Source organism: Leuciscus leuciscus (genome assembly GCF_965113295.1).
Source record: "Leuciscus leuciscus genome assembly, chromosome: 17".
Classification (NCBI taxonomy): Eukaryota; Metazoa; Chordata; class Actinopteri; order Cypriniformes; family Leuciscidae; genus Leuciscus; species Leuciscus leuciscus.
Window position 1 is genome coordinate 15672224 of NC_138741.1, and position 25400 is coordinate 15697623.

At 39.3% G+C, this 25400-nt stretch overlaps 1 protein-coding gene across 1 annotated transcript in view; it reads right to left on the minus strand.

Moving 5' to 3' along the window:
- Positions 1 to 4262, minus strand: part of pacrg (PARK2 co-regulated) — a 119069-nt gene extending 114807 nt beyond the window's left edge. The window contains exon 1 of the mRNA XM_082142545.1: positions 4041 to 4262. Coding sequence (XP_081998671.1) covers positions 4041 to 4133 — 93 coding nt within the window. The 5' untranslated portion in view covers positions 4134 to 4262. The remainder of the gene's footprint in view (positions 1 to 4040) is intronic.
- Positions 4263 to 25400: the final 21138 nt, after the last annotated feature.

The following is a 25400-nucleotide window of genomic DNA, read 5'->3' on the forward strand; positions in this document are numbered from 1 at the left end:
AATGGTCTTCTGCAATGTTTGAGGCATATTTATTTTTTCACGCTTTAATGTTGGCCTAATTTCAGTTACATTTACATTTTAGGCTATGTAGTTTGAATTTTTTTTTTTTTTTTTTTATATTTTTTTTTATTGTAGTAACCACCACTACATTGTGGAAATGCATATTTTAAAAAAAAATTGCAAATAAAACCATAGTCCACAACTTCTGTAGTTTTAACTTATTTTAATATATAAATTCAGTGAAATCATCAAATGTTTGTATGACTTGCCAGTGACTTGTGACCCAAGCTACGACTTGGCTTGACTTGCTTGACATAAAGCAGTGACTTGACTTGACTTGACTTGACTTGACTTGCTTTTCACAAAATTGACTTGGACTTGCTTGAGACTCGAAGGTTAAGACTTGAGACTTGCTTGTGACTTGCACATGTGTGACTTACTCCCACCTCTGCTCATATGTGACACAGATCGGATGTGTTCTATGAACGTGTAAACAGGAAAAAAACATTCAGATATTTCGAGATCGGTTTCAGGCCTCATTCATATGTGGAAATAAATCAGATATAAATCAGATATGTGCCAATGCTACTGTCATTTAAACAGGCAGATTGGATTTTCTGAGGCATTAGGCAACGTCTCCGCGGTGTAATGACGAGAGAAATCCCGATGTGCATCTGCAAAGGGACGGATGGCCCGATGAAACGTTGTGTCGTCGTAAGAGAGGAATGTGGACAAACGTTGACACAACATATCAAAGGTTGGCTTGCTCATCCTAAAATTTCAGACCCACTGCTCCTCGTTAAAGCCAATATTTAAACACAATATGCTCCCACCAGTCCTGAGATCTCACTCGCACACAATAACTGAAGCATATGCGCAGGCTGCAACCTTTGCATTTATAGCAGAGCTAGCATCAAGCATATTTCGCGTTCGTCCATCTGTGCAAGAGAATGTAACCCTTTAAGCATGTGCGATGTAGTATGGAAAGTGTAAACGCATGAATCGGATATGGGTCACAGTTGAAAGAACGTGTAAAGATCAAAAAATCGGATAAAGGTAACAAATCAGAAATGGGCATCAAGACCTGCAGAACCTTATTTTCAGAATAATAACAATTAAACTTTTTTAATTTATTAATTGAAACTAATTATTAGGCTATAATTGTTACCACTCTCCACGCTTCCCCTGGCATGCTCTGGCACCCCCCTTGGGGAGGCGCGCCCCACACTTTGAAAACCCCTGCAATACACTATAGTGCGTGCTCACGGAGTAGTTTGAAAGGCCAAGACGGAGGGGATCACGGAATAAAATACCCGGGCCTTAATATCCTCCGACTGAGAGCTTTGAGGCCATAATCAAATGGCGCAACCTGATATTTATCTTTATTTCACAAAGAATAGCACGCGTGTTGATCCGTCCACTGCCATCACAATATAGGAATAGGCATGTCATCAAAATGATAAAAACCAACAAAAAAAACATTTAGGCCTAACGAGTTCCCGTTTTATATATTTATAACACGAGCCTATGATATGTGAGTTATCACACCAGCAAGACAGACTGACAGAAAGTAAAAATAAACGTGAATTTAGGCTACTTTAGTTTTGTACACATTTATCATGTTAATTATAATCAAATACATTTTGTTTGATTGACTACAATATTATCATTGATATTAGTTTGAGAAGGGTACTTTTGATTAATTTTTGAAAAAGGGCAGGGGCTCGAGCACCCAAAGCCCCCCTTCCTTCCAAAGACTTCCTTTTATCTGGTCATAATAGCCATACACCGTGTATTTGCATTCTGATTGAATTTGTTGATTAAATGTAAGAATCTGACATTAGAGGACCGATAGCTATGACAATGAATTTAAAAATATTGTTTTCTCTTGGCTTTATTATTAGAGTTTTGATCTCTCAAACGAGAGAGCACATCCTGCATTATATTGTATTATAATAATGACTAAGCTATTTAATATTAGCCTACCACTAAACTTTGACTATAGGTCAATATAGGACTATGCATGTTGCATATTAATTGTTCTAGGAACCTCAAAGCATATTTTAATTTGTGTGTAATTTGTGCTACTCCATAAAGATGTTTGTAGCGTAAGTAGGGCCCAAACATAAACTCAAACCCAGGGGCCCCCAGCCCCCTAAGTCCTGCCCTGGTTGTGCACTACTGGGCCACTGTAATAATCCATCTTTATGTCCTTATTTCTGAAAATGCTTCTCTCAACTAATGCACAGATTCAGTCTAAAATAAGAAAATACTATTTTTCAACAGGGCGATAAGAGCTGCCAGTTTAAACTGATGGGCTTTTATACTTGTTACGGGCATCTAATACATCTTCATCTCTGGCCAACAAGTAGACGCTATCAAGAGATGAGCCCATTTTAGGCAATTATACCCCAGCCTGCACTGATGGGGGTGATGTCGTGGGGCATGAGAATGATGGGTAACTGTCAGTTCAGCTGTCTAGTGAAAAATGGGATCCACATTGTGATGAAATATGCGTTAAGCAAGCAGAAACTCCATTTTGAAGTGACTGTTTGTTTGTGGATGATAGAAGGCTATATGAGTGAAAAGAAAAGAAAAGAAAAGAAAAGAAAAGAAAAGAAAAGAAAAAAAGAAAAACAGAAGAATGTAGCACATCCAGGACAATGCTACAAATCATGGCCAACCTGGTCAAGTTAGCAAATGTCCTTTTTGTTTTTACCACTCAGGCTAGACTATAGAATACAAAAATAAAATTGTTGCATAGGAATGCCATCACCTATACTCTCTGATTAGGCTTAGATTGTTTTAATGAAATCTGAGAGCTATGCAACTGAAACTTCAAAAAGTTCAGATCGTAAAACTAATCCACATGAATTGAGCGGTTTAGTCAAAAATTTCTGAAGAGACGATGAACAGATTGAATTTAGGCTTTTATTCACATATAAACGTTGATCAGAGAACATAAACAAACGCTCAACCGAACCTGCTTGCGCGATAACAAAACTCTTGTGGAAGCTCAAAAGCGCTGCGTAACACAAGAATGAACCTCACTAGTTCTCGCACGTCAAGCGAACATGCTTAAGCTTCTGTTGGTTTACCACAAGTTGATGAATGTTTACATGAATAAAAGCCTAAATTCAAACTGTTCAGCATATAAAGCGATCGAGTCTCTTCAGAAATTTTGCACTAAACTGTTCAATTCATATGGATTACTTTTACGATCTCTTTAAGTACTTTGTGAAGCGTCAAAGTTTCAGTTGCGTAGCTGTCTGGAGGGACAGAGAGCTCTCAGATTTAATCAAAAAGATCTACATTTGTGTTCCGAAAATGAACGAAAGTCTTACGGATTTGGAATGACATGAGGTGAGTAATTAATGATCATTTTTGGGTGAATTAACCTTTAAAGCTAAATGTCTTGATACCCAGTCTGAGGGATATTCATTATGAATTTAAATATTTTTTTTGCCCATTATCTGTCTAACAATTAAATACTGCTGGCAATAGCATCCCACAATTCCCACCTGACTCTAAAGAGAATCAGTGTGGAAATTCTGATCACAAACTGCTCGGAATTAATGAAGTAACGTTAGACAGGATAATTCTTCATTTAATAATATGATTGATGCTAAAATGATATATCACACAAACATCTGAATCATTTAATTAAATGACCTCTGACTGCAGCTTCATCCGAATGCGGTTTTAAAGTCAGAGAGTAGGACATTAACCCAGTCACAAACTCATTAAAACAGGCACCATTAAAACCATTAACACAGATTTGTAGTCACATTTGTAGAAGCAGAAGAATACAGAACATTAGTGCTAGGGCCATTATCACAACGAATCATTTAAAATGGTTAGGCCTAACGTTACATGCGCAAACATCCCACCCTGAAAAAAAAAAAAAAAAAAAAAAAAAAAACGAATTTCTAGGAGATGGCACATGACGTCTGTCTAACGTTAGTGTAAATACATTTTTAAAAACAAGTCACTAAATAAAATTGCTCAAAACAATAATAACAAATCAACCATAAACTTACCACTGAATTCTTCATGGTGGACTTCACCGTAAATCCCTCAGTTTTCTGTTCTTTTTTAGCCAAAGGTTCAAAAGATCTCATTTTCGTACACATCGCTAATTAATCAGTTTCAGTTTAAAAAGACCGATACAAATTCATAGGATAAAACCGCACGGAGAACGCCAGCTAACTCATTGGTGTCGCATTTGTGCTCGTCTGTTTGGGTTGCCAAGGACTCACTTGGAGACGCGCTGCGGTTGCTATGGATGGTTTAAAAAAACCGGATGTTCATCTTGTTATGGAAACAACACGCACTCCGTTGTCGTTTATCAAACGTCATTTACAAATAAAAGGGAAATGGGAAATTATAGTGTAGCAAAATGATAATCAATACCGGAAAGTGTGATTATGTTCCAGTGATATATGTGCGTGCATAAGGCATGGATTTTCTCAGCACATCTATCTTTTATTCAGTCTAATTAGATTTTTGTTTTTCCAATAATTATTTTAGGGTTTTTGGTTTGGCTCTCCTTTGTATTATTAAAAGTAAACATGTGAGACCAGTTGCAAGTAACATCCTTAGGATCATTTTTAAAGGTCTAATGAGTTGGCTATTCTGCAGTGGTTCTCAACCTTTTTGACAATAAGTTTTGTCATTTAATTTAAATATAAAATGCAGTCACCCATATGTTTTGAAATGTAATTTATAGCTCTTAAAGTAGGAAATTAAATCTACAGTAAAAATTATTGTATGTTATGTTCTTTTTTAAATTATATTAGAAAATTAATAAACCGCATTTTGTACACTATAGCCTAATAAAGCCTTAAAAGTTTGAAAACTTATTTTTTAATAAATAAATGCAGCATTCAAAAACATAAAAAATGATGTCTCCAAACTCTTGACAGATATACATTTTTAAATAATTTTATATTGATTGATCTCACTCCCCTGAGGTTGAGAACCACTGTTGCAGTTCACCTTGGGGCCTCCGCCTTCCTCATCACAGTGCCTGAAGGAAAGATTCCCAGTTGCCCTGCTTTGATGATGGCACCGTGTCCATCCTGCATCACGAGCTTAAGCACTGATGCTGTATCCTCAGGTTTACTAGCACATTGTCTGTTAAATCTAGAGAGAATTCCACTGTACTAAATCATTCTACTATAAGAGTTTGGCACTTTTAATCTCTGGTGTGTCTTTGCCTCTGGACTCTTCGCAACAGTAGGCTACAGTAATTAATCTTCAGTGTGGTGTGCAAGCAGTTTCTCTGAAAACTCCTATTTGGTTTTTATGACTCTGCCGAGGAAGGAAATGCCGTGTGTGTGTGTGTGTGTTGTTTTTTGGAGGGGACAATTTTGCAATGTTATGCTACTATTAGAGCCATGCATTTGTGATCATTTTAATGCATAAAAAAATATTTTACAACACAAAAACGTTAAAAGTCCCTAGTAACCAAATCAACTAGCCATGGTTTTTATATTGTCTGCCATCTTGGTTTGCCTGTCCAATCGAAACGACACATAGTGGATAGTTTCACATATTTTTACTGTTATCATGCTGTTTTTCCATATGACATTGCTCAAAGAATTGCCCCCAGACACAAACCATTAGATGCTGAGTGCGTGGGCCTCATTTATGCCATTCTCATGGCACTAATGATGTGTATGTGAGTGAGCCCCATTTTGATGTGCCAAGGACTCAGTCCCACTGCTTCCGCCGCACACACATGATATGTAATGAGTAAACAGCCGACCTTCATCTTCATCATCACGGCCTCCGCTCGTGTTTGATGTGTGTCTCATTTGGCCGCTTCTCTCGAGGCTGATGCAGCATCCCACTGACACAGGCAGCAATTAGACAGCGATCACCAGAAAGTTTGGTGCTGCAGGACCATTAACAGAGGAAAATGCACGCCTCAGACTAACAGAAGCAGGAGCTGGGCTGGACACAGAGAAAACAACCGACAGGGACTAGTCGGATGTGCCAATCAGCATCCCCCAAACGGCCCATTAGGGCTGCGGGTTCGAGTTTCTCTGCAGGACAGCCACAGCCTACGACACATAAGCATCTTGACTGTCAGGAAGTGAAAATGTGCGACTGTAACGAAGAGAAAACGGAATAGTAAACAAAGCATCTGAAAGCACATTTTTGTACAGCATCACGAAAATTCATCAGCACAAGAGTTTACTTCAGATTCACAGAGCACGTAGCAATATTCTCTCAAGTTCGGTTTCATTGTTTACTTGTCTTTTCCCTTCCGCCACTTGCATTTGCTGTTTTGTGAGAGTATGCTAATAATTCAGAAGCTCAAAAGCAGATGCAGCCACCTTACGCATCATATTCTGGTGAATATCTGCACTAGTGCAAGATCAAATGCCACAGAGTTAAAAGTAAATATATGTGTGCATATATTACACACACACCACCTTTGGAAAGTTTGGGTTATGTAATCTGTAAGATTTTTTAATGTTTTGGAGAGAAGTCTCTTATCCTCACTAAGATTACTAGCAGCTTGCGCCAGCTCAAACCCTCTTTTGGCATTAGAAAACTACTGTCAAGATTTACTAAAGACACTCAGTGAAAAATTTGCGCTGAAAAAGCGGCTGTTTTGCGGTTGCCTTTTGCATATACATTTATAGAGTTTCCCTTTCAAATGCAAAATTTAAGGGAGGAGATTATTTAAATGAATCATGCAAGGTGATTCACTAAGGTGTTGTGTAAACGGACCCTAAATTGACATAAAATCTTTCTGAATTATAAAAGCTGTTTTAAGTCAGTCTTCTCTTAAAGGCAGTGAAAAAACAACACACTCTTTAGATAATATTCCAAAGATCAGATCCATACAGCAATCAATACACTGCAGGGACATATTAAGGCCTTGTAATTTGTTTTGTTTTCTGTTGTTGTCATCCATGGTTGGCCTGTTTTAATCTTTTCTGGTGATTATTTGCTCATTCTTTCCAAATCCAGTCTCTGATCCGACTGACTACCCCTTTTGACTTTTTTTTTTTTATTTGCCTGAGAATTATTAACTGAGCTTAATCTAAATGCTGTAGAATAAAACACCAATTTAGTCAGGATTTTTAATCAGATGGGGCTACTTTCTTTAACCAGTGAATCCCACGGAAAAACTGCTTTTAACAGCACATGAAATCTACTATTTTAGTCTATGCAATTTCATTATTTTATTGCCTTTTTCTATAGTCAACATGAATGAAACTCATTTTTCTTTCATAATGTAATGAATGAAAGAAACAGGTTATTCAATTAAAAATAAAGTTGGATGGGACTTTATGTTATCCATCTGAAATTAATTAGGTGGTGAAATGTGTTACCAGAATTTGCCAAAATGATGACTAAGCAGCTATCCAAATGCCTGCATGGCATAAGTGATTTCAGCAAATAAAGTTGATTCAGATGAAGAAGGAGTTTTTGTGATGAACATTTTTATGAAAATTATGAAGACAAACATTTTTGTCTTAAGAATTACATTCACTAACAAATCATTCACAATAAGACCAGGAATATATATATTTTAAAAAAAAAAGTAAATGTGGGCTATTATCAATTTTGATTCGTATTGACTTTAAAGAGTGATATTACCTGGTGAATTTAATTCTGTGACAGTTTGAGATATTCTGTGGGGTCCACTATATTATTTCATTAATCTCCATGGTGACTGGCACATGTGTGCTCCAGGTTAATCTTCAGGAGATCAAACGGGTCTCCACACATGTTCCCTTGCGTGACACCTGAAAGTTCAATAGCAACAGACTGGACTTTATACACTTCAGTAGTACCTGCGTTTACTCTCCTAGAACACTGTGGGAACTTTGCTGTTGTGAAAAAAACCCACTCATATTTTCGAAACAACTAGCTTTAAATTAAGACAAAAATGTGATGCAAATCTTTCAGACACTTACATGTACAGTAAGTTTTACCATTAGAATAATGTATGGCTGAAGACAGGTGTAGTATATTCTCTCTCTCTCTCTCTCTCTCTCTCTCTCTCTCTCTCTCTCTCTCATTCTTTTCTTGCTGTCTTTTTCTCCTCCCTCTCTCTCCACCTCAGCAGTCTGAGCAGACAGCATTTAAGTAAAATATTATTAGCACCTCCTTGCAATCACACACAGCAGCAGACTCTATTTGCCCAGCGCACAGGTGAGAATGGTTAACAAAATGAAATCAAAGACTTACACAAGCTGAGGCTGCTCATCGCGGCGCTTTCAAGCAGTTCACTTTCGATAGCCTACGGTTTACTTGTACTGCGTTGCTAGACGCAATGGGAAAACTCCTTTTTCTAAGATTGCTGGAGATTATAGAATAATGCAATGAAAGCGAAAGCAAAGCCGGAAGTCAAGCCATGCGTCTGCCCAGCCAAAACGCTACCCATTTCATCTCAATGATACAACAGGTGCTATTCTCCCGCCTAAGCGTGAGACGCAGCCTATAATACTTCAACCATTTGACACTGGATTTTGGGGACAATCAAATGAGGTTACTCGCTTTATTTCGCTTGCAGGTCCCCTGCTTCAGGGGCATGGTCTCCACCTTGGTCAGGAGCAGCGTGGCTCACGTTCTCCACACCGAGGCATCTAAATCGCACCCTTATGAAACAGACATTCAAGATGTTAACATTGAAACAAATCCTCTTGCAGGTGTGCCAGGTGATTGTTTTTTCTCAGTGGATCTGAAAGATGCCTACTTTCATATCCAAATAGCCCCCCATCACAGACCATTCTTCTGAATCGCGTTCAAGGGGGTGACTTACCAATGTATGGTCCTCCATTTGGACTGTCTCTAGCTCTGTAACGAAGTGCATGGATGTGGCTCTCTCCCCTCTGAGACAGAAGTGAGTATGTGTCCTGAATTTTCTCTACGACTGGCTCATACTGGCCATGTCGGAGATCGAGCTGGACGCTCACAGATCCTTGCTCCTCAGCCATTTGAAATGCCTGGACTCAGGATCAACATTGCCAAGAGCTCACTGTCTTCCAGCCAATGGATCTCGTTCCTGGGAGTGGTCCTCGATTCAGCCCAAATACGGGCCTCACTCACGCCAGAGCAAGCCTTGATGATTCAACAGCTCACGGCGTCTTTCAGGATTGGGGTCTCAGCCCCCTTCAGAACGTTTCGGAGGATACTGGGCCTCATGGCCTCTGCGTCACCAGTACTTCAGCTGGTTCTGCTTCACATGCGGCCCCCTACAGTACTACAGTCTCTGACGCCTCCACATCAGGGTGGATCACGGCTGCTTTATGGTTCTGACCCCTTAAAAGTACCTTCGTTGGTTCCAATCCAATCCGTTGGATCTGGGAATGGTCCCCAGAAGGAAGGTGGTCTTGAAAGATGCTTCCAACATGGTTTGGGGAGCTCTGTGCAAGGGCAGGCTGACTTCCGGCTCCTGGTCGAGCGCGGAAAAAAGGCTTCATATCGACTGCCTGGAAATGCTGGCAGTCTTTCTGGCCCTCAGAACCTTCCTGCCAGATCTGAAAGGACACCATATCTTAGTCCGGTCGGACAACATGGCAGTGGTGTCCTACATAAACCACACAAGGTGGACTCAGATCGAGGCCTCTGTACAAACTGGTGAGACGCCTCCTCTTATAGGCCCACCCAACCTGCGCTCACTGAGAGTGGCGCATGTGCCGGGCAGATTGAACCAAGGGGCAGACATGCTGTCCTGGGGCAACGTGTCCTCGGAAGAGTGGACACTTCACCCCCAGATAGTTTGTATGATCTGGAGTATCTTCGGGAAGGCAGAGTTCGACCTCTTCGCCTCAGAAGACAACTCTCACTGCCCAATCAATTTCTCGAGGGACAGGGATGTGCTGGCCCACGAAATGGCCCAGTCTTCCCCTGTGCGCCATCCCTCCAGTTGAGCTGCTCCCTCAGGTCATCAGACGGATCAGGAAGGCCCCCCTGGTTGATTCTGGTGGCCCCCCTCTGGCGGAACCAACCATGGTTCCCAGAGTTGACACAGCTGCTCTCAGCAGCCCCGTGGCCAATTCCTCTGAGGAAGGACCTCCTTTCCCAAGTGAAAGGAACAATCTGGCACCCCCAACCAGAGTTGTGGGCCCTTTACCCCTGGCCCCTCAACGGGAGCCGATGAACCTCTGTCCTGAACACTATTTCTAAGGCTAGAGCCCCGTCCACAAGATGCCTCTACGCCCTTAAATGGTATGTTCTCTACAGCTGGTGCACCGTTTAGAGTGAAGACCCGACGTCCTGTGACATTTCACTGGTACTGTCATTCTTTCAGGAGCTGCTGGAGGGTCGCACCCCTTCCACGCTCAAAGTCTTTGTGGCAGCCATAGCAGCTTTCCGTACTCCTGTGGCCAGCCAGTCCGTAGGCAAGAACAGCCTGGTTGTTCGTTTTATGAAGGGGTCTAGGAGGCTAAACCCGCCCAGCCCTATCAAGGTTCCTACATGGGACCTGTCTATGGTCCACAGGGCCCTCAAGGGCCCTCCCTTCAAAGGCACTCAGCTGGTCGAATTACGGCCCCTTTCGCTAAAGACCGCCCTCCTGCTAGCCTTAGCATCGGTCAAGCAAGTGAGTGACTAAATTTGTAATACTTTTTTAAGAATTAATACTTCTATTGACGAATGCATTAAATTGATCAAAAGTGAAAGCAAAGACTATAAATTGTTACAAATATATATATATATAAATAAATGCTCTTCTTTTGAATTTTCTATCCATCAAAGTACCCTGAAAAACATGTTCCACAGAAACATTAAGCATCAGAACCATTTTCAGCTGTGATAATAAGAAATGTTTCTTGAGCACCAAATCAACATATTATAATGATTTCTGAAGGACTATGCGGGTCTGAAGACTGGAGTAATGGCTGCTTTGCCATCACAGGGATAAATTGCATTTAAAAAAATATTAAAAATAGAAAACGGTTATTCTAAATTGCAATAATATTTCACAATATTACTGTTTTTACTGTAGTTTTGATCAAATAAATGCAGCCTTTGTGAGCTTAAGAGAGCTTAAAAAACATTGAAAACTCGTGCTGACCCCAAACTTTTAAACAGAATTGAATGTTTTGGTTAATTTATAAGCAAGACGAGTACATACTTCATAATGGAGTTAGCTACAGCACTGCATGATTAACAAAAATATATCAGAAGAATACTAGCCATGAAATGTTGTAGTGATTTTGTTAATAAACACCAGCTGCTTTGTAATGCACAACCTCATAATCATGTCTCAGTCAAACTGTTTAGAGACCAAAGTCCTTGCTTGTGACTGAATTAATGTTCACAATCTACTAATTCACATAGGGAACTAGGGAGCAGAATGACTCCCAGCCAAAGAGATGGAGAGGGACAGCAGATGAATATGAAGAGAGAGGGTGGAGTGAGAAAGGAAAAAATGGGCTGTGTTACATTCTGAGCTGATATTTCAGCATGTCAGTGTGGGTGTGGGAGACAAACACATGAAGAGAGAAAGAAAAATCTTTAATATAAAGGGAATAAAGTAATACTCTTGTAGGTCACATCCAGACTGTACAGAATCTCCCACTATTCTGACATTTGACCTTCACTCTCCTATCTCATCTGGATAAAGAAAGCATTTAAACTTTGTTCTCCACGTGAAACCACCAGACCAAAAAAAAAAAACATATATGACCTCTAGTGTCTCCTCGAACTCCATATCTCAGCAAACACACAGAGGAAATGAGATCATTAAAAAAACAAGGCATGACTTTGGCACGGTACACATACAAAATACAGATACACATACAGTAGGGCATTACTAGGCTGAATATTTGCAGTGAGTGCAACAGAGTCATGAAATAAAATAGTGCAGCCCCTCACACAATCCCCAAGAGAATCTCCATTGAAAGACAAAGTATGTTTCAGTCGTTTTTATGACAAAACCTCATAGAGCCAAGAGCCTGCGTCAGATCACACTGGGATTTTCATTTCAATCCTAGGCAGGAGAAATAAAGAGGAAGAGTGTTTCAGGATTCATGCACTGTATCAGCTTTCCCAGTATAAAGTGCTTAGAGGGGAAACGATGTTACCCTGGAAACCACAGGAGAAAATATTTTTTCTCTGTTTTATTTTTTCCCCACACTGTTTACCATAGCGACATAGAGGTCTCACTCTTGATCTGTCTTATCTTTGGCCAAGAGGTCACAGGGTCAAGTTCATAATGGAAGTCATACTCATAGCTTGTGTGTGGAACAAAATGCTCTGTGCATGTCTGGGTGTTTATGTGTGTGTCAGGCTGCTGTGTGTGTTTTAGCTGTTGTTCCTGGGCTTTCAGCCAGCTCACTCTGAGATACCTCCCCTGGCACAGTCTTTCTCCCGGGAGAATGTGTCTTTCTGTCCCTCTTTGCAGGATGGACAGTTTGCTACTATATACTCACATAGTAGAAATCTGTCATTTGTGTTTTTTTCCTCCCTTTTGCGGCAAGACAAGCTGTAATAAGAAGCATAGCTGATAATTAGGGGGATTTCTATTGTCTGAACAATGGAAAACAGATAGGGGCAGGTCAGCAAGACTGTATGGGAAACTATAAACATTAGATGAAAAACGTAAAATACATGTACTTCTAAATTTCAAGGACTTCTAAGACAGGCTGTGAATCTGTTTTTTACTGGGACACACTAGATGATTTTCAAATCTTAACCGATTTTAAAACTGTGGGATACAGGCAGTTTCAACCGATTTATAGCATTATAATCCTCCAAATGCACACACTAGAAGAATCGTCCGGACCGTGAGACCACACAATGTCGATTGTAGTAACATTTTCGCTTGAGATGAAAAACAAATGGAGGGCAATCAACTGGAAGACTGGAGAAACTGGAAGAACTGGAAGAGAGATAACTCTCTGAGAAAACAAAGGAAATTAACATTTAAACTCTCTTGCTATATTACCATCCCCATTCGAGACACGATCACACTTGAGTTGATCACCTCCCAATTTACACATCATTCCCTTCACCCATCCCTATACCTGAATTCACCCAAAAATCTATATGGTTTAATATGAACAATTATCATATAGTATTGTACATGTTTGGTGTCATTTGATATGTCTCAGTGCGACTGGAACAAATGTCTCATTCGCAAAGAAGTAAACCAAAAGGTAAAAAAGTTCTTAAGAGTTTAGAGATAACTTGCACACAGAGGAGTGTGTGTCTTCCAGGGAAATGGTATCCTGCCCAAAAGGTGTAAACTCTGAATGCAAATTCCCATTGTTAGCAAATGTTTCCATGTGAAAGAAGTTTCTGTCTATATAAAGAAATGCAACAAGAGGCTCAGGGCGATTTGTAGCTCAAATTAGCCTGTGATGCGGAGTGTGTGCAAGACACAATCATGTGTTTTCTAATGTCAGGTTCGCATCTTTTCTCTTTATTCCAGAGCATTTGATGTTTTGTATTTATTATCTTTGAACTGATTATGAAATTGGCATACATTTACCTGACATAATAAATTGTTACATTTGATTTTATTCTGACTGACTCTGAAATTGTTTTCCCAAGTAGATTAAACCGATTCGTATGTTACCGCAAGACTAATTCAAGTGTACTTGGTTCGTAAAGACAAGAAGTGAATTTCCATTTAGGGCAGCAAAAATACTGCTTGACCAACCTAAATTCGGGTGTGTCTTACCTCTGTTTTAATTTAATGTTACTTTAGATCAGTGTACGTGGCTATCGCGGGTATCACGTCAGAGGCCCGATCAAGAGTCGTAAACATCAAACATGTTTTAAATGATTTTTCAGTGAATTTTGCTGCAAGTTACATCTCATAATGTATGCCTCAAACTTGTTTTTAGCGACAAGAACAACCCTCTGTAGGCTAAATCGTCTCATTTAACAACGCTTGTTCTGTAATTCATGACTTTCTAAGGTGTAGCCTTTAAAGTCTGCGTACTTCGAAGGATGCATCCTCTAAATTGGGACTCAGCTATTGAGTAGACTTGCTCCCTCTGTCAAAATCGAGGGGTAGAGGGTCAGTCCAAATAAACTTCCCTCGCTCCCTTGACGAAGTTGAATGAATTTCAAAATGGCGTGCGGGATTCCCCAGAGAGGAAGTGCTTAGGGAAGTTCACGAGTGTATGAGTTAAGTTGAGTTATTACACCTAGCTGTGTCTAATTTCAAAGGCTGCACCCATTTGTCAGCCGCATATGTCATAAAGGATATCACATTTAAAGGGATAGTTCACTTTGAAATTAAATTTTGGTATGTTTTAGCTTACCTCAAGGGCATCCAAGATGTAGGTGTCTTTTTTTCCGCAGTAGTTTCAATTTTGATATTTTTAGGTCAAACCGTTCTTGTCTGTCAGTCATATAATGCAGGTCGATGGTCACTGTCTCAAAGAGCATGCACAGAGTCCAAATTAAAACAATTCCCCATCGTCCAAATTACACAATTCCCCATCGTAAGTTCACATTGATGGCCCAAGACACGAAACGAGCGGTTTGTGTGAGAAAGCTAACAGTATTTTTATCGTTTTTACCTCTTGAACACAGCTGCGTCCAAATGATCTGAGAGCGTGGGCGGGTATAGATATATACACTAGATGTCGCATTGGCTACTGCGAAACCGTAGCCAATGCGACATCTAGTGTATATATCTATACCCGCCCGCGCTCTCAGATCATTTGGACGTTATAAAAATAAACTAAAAAAAATTAAATAAACAATCTATTTGTCAGAAAATTGGCTGTGATTGCTTGCTGTAAATGTGCTCGTTTAACAAATTAATTCTTGCTCTATTTGTTTTCCCTGTATGAATATTCATCTGTAATAGTTACTAAACAACAAATGCCAAGAATTCACTGACAGCCTGGATCAGGGTGCATAAGACCAAATAATGGATCCCGACAGGATTTTCTCCAGCAAACTGCATAAGAAGACAGAGGAAGAGAGTGAGGTAGAGAGAGAGTGAGCGCCTTGCAGATTTGTCTGCCTTCTTACTGAATGCTTGAATGATAACTGGCATTACCCTCACCAGTGAGGATAAACAGACTGTATTAGACTTGTGCTAAAAACACCCACACACAACCATATTCAGTGCCTGCCTCAGTCTCAGACGGTATGTTTTGTCTAAGATCTGGCTATACAAGACTATGGATTAGACCGTTTTTAAGTAAAGTGGTCAGGGAAATAGAGAAAAACAACCTGAAAAAAACAAATTGAATGAATCAGACAGGATAGCTGCAATCTGTCTCTGAGCAGGGGTCCACTAAAAACTAAAATTGTGGAATTTGGTTGTGCACAGGCTTTCCTGTAGCTCAAACAGTAGAGCGTTGGTGCTTGCAATGCTAAGGTCATAGGTTCAATTCCCAGGGAAAGTAAGAACTGATCCGAATGTAAATGTGTACCTTGAAATGCAATGTATGTTTCTTTAGATTAAAGCAATGTAATTGTAATGGAAATACACTTTTCGCTGGAGAAAGCAGACACTGCTCTCCTCAAGTGATGCATTCAACAACGCCATTATAGACTTGGCTGCAACATGACAACAGGCAGACTGAACATATAATAGGTAAACACATGGTATGACCAGTAGCGGAGTGGCAATCGGGAGAGTGGGGACTTTTCCCGGTGGGCCGGTAGTGTTTTGAGGCCGCGAGGGCCGGTCTGATAGTTATACATTGCGAGTTATATTAGCAACACCATCTGGCGGCCTGATGTGCGGCCGCTTCCCGCTGGTCAAACTGTGCAGCCTCTCTGCTCTACACAGTATATAAAAGTGCTCAACCCGTTCGGCAGGTCCAACCATGTCTAGGATTTTCAAAAACATAGGGGGATCAGTGAGCGGCCCCTCCCCAAATGGCATAGCCTGTCGGGCCGGCCTTTGATGAGAGGCATCCAGCTGCAGCCCCGCAGACTCACTTCTTGCTAGACACCAGTGGCTGGACACCAGTGGATGGACAGCAGACGTCATTTCCTTATCGTCATTCACATTTCAAATTGACGTCATTTCCGTATCGTCATTCACTTTTCAAATTTGACGTGCCATGCAGATGTCAGCGGTAAGAAAAAATAATAAACTGTCGATGATTTATAGGTCATGTCAGAATTCAAATGCACAAACTAGCTAGTTAAAAAAAATCGTCTTGTTTTCAAGGTACTGTGTCGTGTTTTTTAAAGGGATTAGTGAACTCTGGTGTGCCTCAATTCTAGAGCTAGGTTGCTACAATAGATTTTCCAATTAAATCGTTCTTTGAGGGATATGATTTAATGTTGTAAATACGTTTTTTTTCACTTGGATGTGTGAAGATTGTACCCAGTTAACGAGATCTCATAGAACAGTCTTGGCAGAGAATAGTCTAAAATGCTAGGTTGTCTATGCACAAATATGCTACGTTTTTAATCAATTTTTCATTTCTTTATTGGTCTTGAATCAACACTTGTACTCTAATATAGTTAAATATAAACATGCTCATTCTAATCATATTGTACATCTGTTCTTGCTTTAGGTGTGGTGAATGTCAAAAAACTGCCCCAGGCTGTAAGAGACATGTGTGTCCCTTTTAAAATTGTACAATGCAGAAATTGCAGATGTTTTTTCAAAGACTGTGGAAACGGAAGACGTGGAGACCTGCGAGGGTTTTATACAGACCCTGAATTTCCTGAGCATTGCCCAGACTGCCAGTTTTAGGGGGCAGGAATGAGGTGTGGTGTGCACAGTGTGCAATAGTTTATTTGGAACTGTTCATGTTTTATTTTCTCTTGAAATAGGGACTTCCCCCAGAACCTTACGGGCCTGACTGTGGCATCTTCATTCTGATGGTCAGATTTGACTAATTTTACTAATTAGATTGTGTAATTTCCAATAAATATTGCAAAACCATGAAGTGTTAATTTGATCTGGATTGTATTAATATAATATTAAGTATATTATTGAGAATTGTTTTATGTAAAGAGATATGATAAAGATCATATTTCAATTTGCACACAGCTTTTATATTATATAGGCTATTTTAAGTCATAAAAGTAAAATGACAATACGGAAAAGACGTGTGCAATTAAGCCTGCAAAGAATGCTGTTTATCCACTGGTGAAAACAGAAAATAAATATGCTGTCTATCCATAGGTGAAAATATAAAATAAATATATGTCAATCCAGAGGTGAAAATATAAAATAAATAAATGTCTATCCAGAGGTGAAAATATAAAATAAATATACTGTCCATCCAGAGGTGAGAACTAAATATGCTGTCTATCCAGAGGTGAAAATATAAAATAAATATTCTGTCCATCCAGAGGTGAGAACTAAATATGCTGTCTATCCAGAGGTGAAAATATAAAATAAAGAATGCTGTCTATCCATAGGTGAAAATATAAAATAAATATACTGTCCATCCAGAGGTGAGAACTAAATTGTCTATCCAGAGGTGAAAATATAAAATAAATATATGTCAATCCAGAGGTGAAAATAGGAAATAAAATTGCTGTCCATCCAGCGGTGAAAACGGAAATTAGCGGCGAAACGGAAATGACGGAGAAAATGGAAATGACGTAGGCTGTCTATCCACTGGTGTCCAGCCAGTGGTGTCTAGCCGGAGGTGAGTCTGCGGGGCTGCAGCTGGATGCTATTGTAAAAAGCCGCCGAACACCTCATTTTCCTCGTCACGTTTTGGAAGTCTAATGTCCGTGTGAGTGAGTTAAATGATAGAAAGGCAAAAAAGAAAACTGAAAGGTGGCGCTGAGAAGGTTCAAGACTCAAAAGGAAAAAAAATATGGAGGAGGCAGTGAAATGCTCCAAAATAACAGACATGTTCCGGGCATCAACGAGCAAAGATACTACAGGTGAAATAAACTGAAGCACATGTCGTCAAAGCTAGGCACAGATAGGAATTAGCACCAGCTACCAGCCAGCCAGCCAAAAGCTTGTGAAATTTGAAAGTAACGTTAGCTGTGGTAAATATGAGACAAATTAATAGTTTACTATTGAATGACTCTTGAATTTGTCCTTCAGTGGTTGGCAGATTTCCTAAAGTTTTAAAACGAGTTTCTTCCCTTGGCTGCTGCTGCTATGTTAAGTGTATACGGATTATGTTAACACTAGCATAAGCTAACGAGCAAGGTGTCGTGTCACCGTGAAAATGGTCCCTTTTCAACAGGGTGATAATGACGCGTTTTAACGGTCATCATCAGCATAAATCCTGGAAAGTTTTTTATATTTAAAAAAAAAAAAAAAAAAAATTTACATTTATAAAACTATACTTTATATTATATATCCTTTTTTATAAAATTACCAAAAACGAGTTAATGCTGCGGTGAGGGTTTCTAATACGTAGTTCCCACAGGCCAATTAATGTCACGTGACCTCCGCCATCTTTGAGGGCATAAGCTGCTGTGTTTACAAAGTTTTAACATAGACAGTATAGAGTTTTACAAGCAAATTTCGAATATTTCTTTCTATTTATAATGTTACGAAAATCACGAAGAGACAAAGTGACAGATTATAAAGAGACTCTATTAACACAAGACAGAGAGAGGTGCAATGCGAAAATTTCAGTCATAAATGGTGTGGATCCGTATGCGCTAAACTGAGCACTGATTTTGCAGCTTTGCCTCAGATACAGTATTATCCATGTGTACCATTATCTGGTATTGGCTAGGAGTTTTAACACATGTGAGCAATTCCGAGCCTGGAAATATGTGCATGAATATGAATATACACGGCATGAAAATAAATAAAACTCACGTGCAAATTAATTAATGTAACGGTTAATGCGGAACTACTTTATACGCGGGTTCTTTAGGGACATAATCTGAGATTGCAAGGCTGGAATGTCTGTGTGTGCGTCAGTCTCTCTGTGTGTGTGTGTGTGTGTGTGTGTGTGTGTGTGTGTGTGTGTGTGTGTGTGTGTGTGTGTGTGTGTGTGTGTGTGTGTGTGTGTGTGTGTGTGTGTGTGTGTGTGTGTGGCAGAGTGATAGAGAGAGTCGCGGGCGCGATCGAACAGTGGAAACAATGTCATTTTGTTTTCATTCAAACAATGTACCTCGTCATTTTGTATACAGGACATCATTCAAACTGCAAAGTGTTAACTTATATTTGTGTACACTCGCAATAAAACACAACAAATTCTTGCGTGTTTTGAGGGAGTTTCTTTCCTGTTTATCCTCGCCAGCCATAACCTCCATCGTTGTTCTGACGCTTAACGTTAGTCTTCTCACATTCATGAAGTCTAATGACGGGTATACTGTAAAATCCAAATTTAACTGAACCTCCGGCACGATTTGAACATCCCTTGACCCAGCAGGAGATGACCATTTTCACTTTTTATCACGAAATTAACTCGTTTCAGCTTCTTCTTCTAATGTTCTGCCCACAGCATGCCCACAGAAATGGCGCCGGGTCGGAAAATGCCCGTATGTTGTGACGTCATGTAGGAACTATGTATACAGCGTCTGTTGGAGTGATGACAAATTGACATATATTTCTCTCTTCTGAGTTCTGACTGCCGTTATCCATCTCTCGCAATTTTTTTCCTCTTTTTGAAAGTTGTGAAAAAAACTATAGAGTAGTTTTTCTTTTGCTATTTGAGCAAATGGGAACAAAAAACATTTGTTTTTGTCTTTGTTTTTTTTACCACCGGTGGCCGGTGGTCTACGAAATTTCCCGGTAGATTTTTTGGTCCCACTCCGCCCCTGGCTATGACTATTTATCTCATAATTGTGAGCTGTGTATCCATTTGCAGGCAAATTCCATTTGCATCATTTGAATGAGCTTTTAATCATCTAAATTATACAAGTCATATAGGCTACTAAATATATACAGTAGGCCTATATCTAAACATATCTAATGGTTCATGAATTTTTACCCTGTCTATTTTTAAGATTTTTTTTTAACAATAACAAAAATCAGTTTAGCAGATTTGAACACTTTTAAACAAGCCAAAAATACTGATGACTCATCCTGTACAAGATTTTTGACCAATCAAATCCAATTTTGCCAGTTCATGGAGTCTTTTAAGCTCATCTTTCTTTTTAGCAGCCCAGCACAAACCCTCAGACATCTGCCTGTGACTCATAACCTCCCAGTGTTTACATATTAAAAACCAATGTGCTTATAACTTCACATTTTCCTCTCTGCACCCTCTATTATAGAGCCCAAAGACTAAACCTTTGTGACGCCCAACGGACTAGTGCTTTTATTGTGTTTTCCTTATAAAATGAAACTGCTGACAGGGATTTAAAAACGTGGCTCTTATTGTTCTCGCTTGAGATGCACAGCTTTAATGTTTGTCCTCCAGCAGGTTTTAGAGGCTGCAGAATGAGCTAAATAATATTTATTCTCTTTAAATGAGGAGAATGTCAGCATGCACGAGTCAAGGTCAGAATGACTTCTCTGAACAAAACATGTTCAGTGTTTAGATGGAGAAATATGGTTTGTTTCTTTTTCTGTCATGTTTCAAAATTTCACCACAGTCTCAGAAACTGCAGCCAAAAAGGTTTTAGGCGAAAACTCACTCCAGCAAACCTTGATGATATTTCTAACTTTCTTATGGACATGGACATGGTCGTAGTGCTCCTTAGGCAGTTTCAAATTATCTGGGGATGTTGTTAGTTTGCAGTGCTGGTCTAACAATTCTGGGTTTGCTGACCATAACTTCACCCGTGGGAGCCAAAACTAATCTGAGAAACTTCTTGAAGTAGTAACAACACTGTTCACAACGACAGCGAGAATGATTCTCTCTTTCATCTTTACGCTGTGTACACAAAATACACCTGCCAGGACCGTCGTGATGTACACTCTGTTTGATTTAAGTTCTACTGAACCCACATCAGAGCAGTTTAATATTTTCATTCAGCAATTTCCCAGTAAACAGCATTTTAATAAATCTTGCCGAGATCAGCTGTTATGAAGAGTCAGCTAGGTTTGCCTCAGGGGGATAAATTGTCTGAGAGCATCACAGAGCTCTTATTCAGTCAAAGTCCAAGCAGGAGAACTCAAATCGAGACTGTTTCTGCACTGCCTGTGGAATCATTATCTCTGTCAAAGATCATTTCTACTCTCTATTCATAAGGTACACAATGTTTTCTCAACATTTACTCAACCCTCAGACCTGCTTAAGATTCACTCATGACAGGACAATCTACAAGTCCACCATTTAAAATCATCTTAATTATTAAGTGCACTGATGTTTTTCACAGTTTGAGCAGAATTTTAAATGTGGATTTCATGGTCAACACTGTGGTTTAGGAAGCAGCCTTTGAGTTTGCATGGATGCAGGTAGACTAGTGGTTTTGTGCAATGTTTGTAAGAAGATTTTGCAGTTTTCATCATCAGATTTAATTCAATATGAATTTTTAATATTACATTGTAGTCACATTTGTCATTATATCATTGTCACAATCTCCAGTCACCAGCCCAGTCACCACAGCACTACATTTCCCAGCATCCCTCCTGGCTCCCACCTGCACACACTCAATCATCACCCGCACCTGCCATCAATCACCCTCATCAGCACCACCACATTTAAAGGACAATTCCGGTGAAAAATGAACCTAGGGGTAATTAACACATGGTTACCGAGTCGATCGTTCCCTGGGATGCGTTTTCATGAAAATCGAATGTAAAGAGTTTTATCTTAAAAAACAGATTATCTTATAACACTAGTATATGGGGCACAGAGTAAGTAAAAGTAAATCGCTAGTTAATACCACTAACAAGGCTCAAAATAGCCTCACACTATTTATAATGAGCATAATGAGGGTCCCTACATGCAAACCGAAGCATTGAGAACTTTGTAAGTGTACAGACAGTTTAATAAGAAGATACTTTATAAAGACAGTACATTACGCGTTTACAGAGAGGATCCATCTTGGAAAACAGTCGCGACTAATCGAGTCACGAACGCCGTGCTAAGTGAGCTGGTCGATAGGAATTACATTTGTGAAATCTAACGTAGCACGGCGTTCGTGACTCGATTAGTCGAGACTGTTTTCCAAGATGGATCCTCTCTGTAAACGCGTAATGTACTGTGTTAGTGTGAGGCTATTTTGAGCCTTGTTAGTGGTATTAACTAGCGATTTACTTTTACTTACTCTGTGCCCCATATACTAGCGTTATAAGAATCTGTTTTTTAAGATAAAACTCTTTACATTCGATTTTCATGAAAACGCATCCCAGGGAACGATCGACTCGGTAACCATGTGTTAATTACCCCTAGGTTCATTTTTCACCGGAATTGTCCTTTAAGCACGCCATCCACACTTTGGTCTTGCCACTCTCTACCTGGTGTATGGATGTACCTATCTGCATACCTGCCTTGTAAATACTTACCCTTTCTGGTCATCTTCTTCATTGCATTGGCAACAACCTTTATTCTCCTCTTCTGATTGGTGACAATCATAAAGGTGTATATGCCACTAATTGTCAATATTTAATTGGAGATAAAATGCAAATATGAAGTTTGTGAAGATACTGAAAGTGAAAGATTCATTCAAAACACTTTTGATAAAGTTTGACTGCATTGGGCTACCCAAGGCACTTATCCACTGAAGCAAAGCCATGAAGAGTGTGCACACTTCATAATGAAAATGATTATTAAAACTTTAAACAGTTCCCCTCAGGTGGTTGTATTTCAAAATTGAACAGCTAAACCCTGCAGCTGTTCTTTAAAATTGGAAGGTTAATTGCTCCCTTTGGAGCTCTCTTCTTAAAGAGATTTGTTAAATTTGTCCATTTGTTGAAGCTTTGTACAAACCATGTTTGCGTCTTCATCGCTTCACTCAGTAAAAATCCTTCACGAGCGATTACACAGATAAAAGGGCTCAAATTAATAAACACTCACTTTTCATTCGGCTGCTTTTTCTTCGCCTTGGCATGAACTCAACGCAGTGTTTCCTGTGTTCTCTCTTTCTCTTTCAATTCCTACCCAATCCCAGAATGCTCCACTTCCTCTGTTCTTTATTTATTTACTTCTCTCTGCATCATGAAGCCTTTAAAATATTAATTATCATTTCCACAAAAGACTTTTGGGAGGCTGGGACTGACTCCATTATAATAGCTTATTTGCTGAGATAGAACCTCTTGTGTCTAGACGCATAAAATTTAGAAAGTTCAGCACACTTTCTATTGAGTAAAATGATAAATGTTTGTTTTGTTGAAAAGACAATCATAAAAGACAATAAAAAAAATGGAATATGTTATACAATGCTGTGAGAAATATGACATAACCCGTACTGACCATTTTACTTTTTTTCATTAGTAAAATAGTTTACATACATTTCGTGCATTTGATTTGTTTGTTATATAAGGTAAGGCTTTATATTTATAATTAAACAACAGTTTGTACAGGTCCTCGAATTTGATGACTGTCTTGACTATGAGTGAGTCCTTCAATAATTCACTCAAACGATTGCTTGTTCAAAATTACTATTCTCGAATACTAATGGATAGGATGAGAGACGCAGGACTGTCTTTGTGAACGAGTCATTGAATCATTCACTCAAACTGATTGGTTGAAAGACTGATTCATTCAGAAACTAAACTGTGCTTGTTGCTCGGAGGCGCACAGCGGCTCTATGGCATCGTTTGGAAATATTTCCTGGGGAAAGCACAAATACAAGAAATGCAAATACTGTTTATAAAATGTAAGTAACTCAATATTAACAACTAGTTTTTTAAACTGTAAAAGCAGTCCTTTCCTCTCTTGTGAACAATGAGATTTCATTAGCCGTGGTGAGAGGCTGTAACCACACCTGTTTTATTCAGAACATCTGTTAAATAATTAGCAGTCAGACTTCAGGCTTATTCACTTTAGTCAGTAAATGATAATGGGTCACACCCATTTGAGACTTGTTAGAACTGCTGGATGGGATTGCTATTCCAATCACATACCCTTTTATTGTCATGTTTTCCTTTGATTTCATTTGGTGGATCTATCATAAGACACCATTAAAAACATCTTTCTGCTGTTGGCTAGCCTTTTACTGCAGCAAACATTTTAATTGTTCGATTTAATGGATGCATTTTGATTAACGTTGTGGGTATCTCCGCCGTTTTTGTTATGCTCGTTTCATTTATTTGCTTTTGTTTAAAGGAACACGCCACTGTTTTTTGAAATAGGGGTTGTTCACCATCTCCCCTACATTTAGATAGGTGGGCAAATGCATTTTTGTCTCAGTGCATGCATTGTCTTAGTCTGGCAGCGCCGCCGCTAGCTTAGCTTAGCATAATGAATGGAATCCTTTGTTGCCGGATAGTATGTCGTGAGTAAAACTGATCCAAAATAACAAACAAAAAAATTTATTACTTCTTGTGGCCTGCGTATTCACAACGAGTACAAATAGTAATGCAGATTATGACTAGGCAGACTGATCTCATGAAATGGCGTATTTATGACACGCCAATTCGTATTTCCATTTTTGGCGTGCTATCAACTCGCATAATCGCTTTTCAGCGTGTTTATCAACGCCGTTGACTTAACGTTACATTACTGTATATATGACCTACCCCAACTCCGTCCCTAAACCTACCCGTCACTGGGGTTAATACCATTTATGAGTGTTCCCCTACCATCCTAGGAAAAAAAATATCGCTCCCCAGATGTAGATATACATTTTGCTCCGTTTCGCTCGGACATTTAACGGCGTACACATACACGCGAAATCACTCTGACATTTAACGGCGTAGACATACACGCGGAAGATGACGGTTCGTTTCGGCGTGAACATACACGCGGATAGCTCAAAATGCGTATAGATAACACACCACTTGACTTGAAAGTGGCGTGTATGTTTACGCAAAGTCATGATGTCATGTTGGACTAGGTGATTTCCTAGGCAGATGTTGACATGGGACTATATTGGGGTGAAGCACAGGCGAAGCACTGCTACTTGAGTGCAGAGATATCAGATATCTTGGGTGCAGAGATAGCGGATTTCAGGTGTTGCGTGATATCTTTGCGCCCAAGTAAAAGTCTAAATTATATAGATAATATAATAATTTGTTGTTAAATTGTACATTTAATAGTTTTACTGTAAAATCACATGGTTCGATCTATTACAGTTTTTGGTTACACTTTATTTTAAGGTGTCATTGTTACAGTGTAATTATATATTTAAGTACTTAATAATATTAAGCAACTACATGTACTTACTATAGGGTTAGGGTAGGATTAGGATTTGGTTGAGAGTAAGTTGCATGTAATTATGCATAATTTACTGTTATTACTATGGTAAGTACATGTATGTAACAAGGACACTGTAAAATAAAGTGTTACCCAGTTTTATTTATTAGTAATGAAACTTACTGTAGCATTTTTACAGTCTTTTCCAGTTCAATTCAAAAAGCATTTTTACATTGCACACAGAAATGGCTGGAAGTCCAACTTACATTTTTTATTTTTTATTTTTTCAGTCCTTCAACTATACCCTTATGTCTA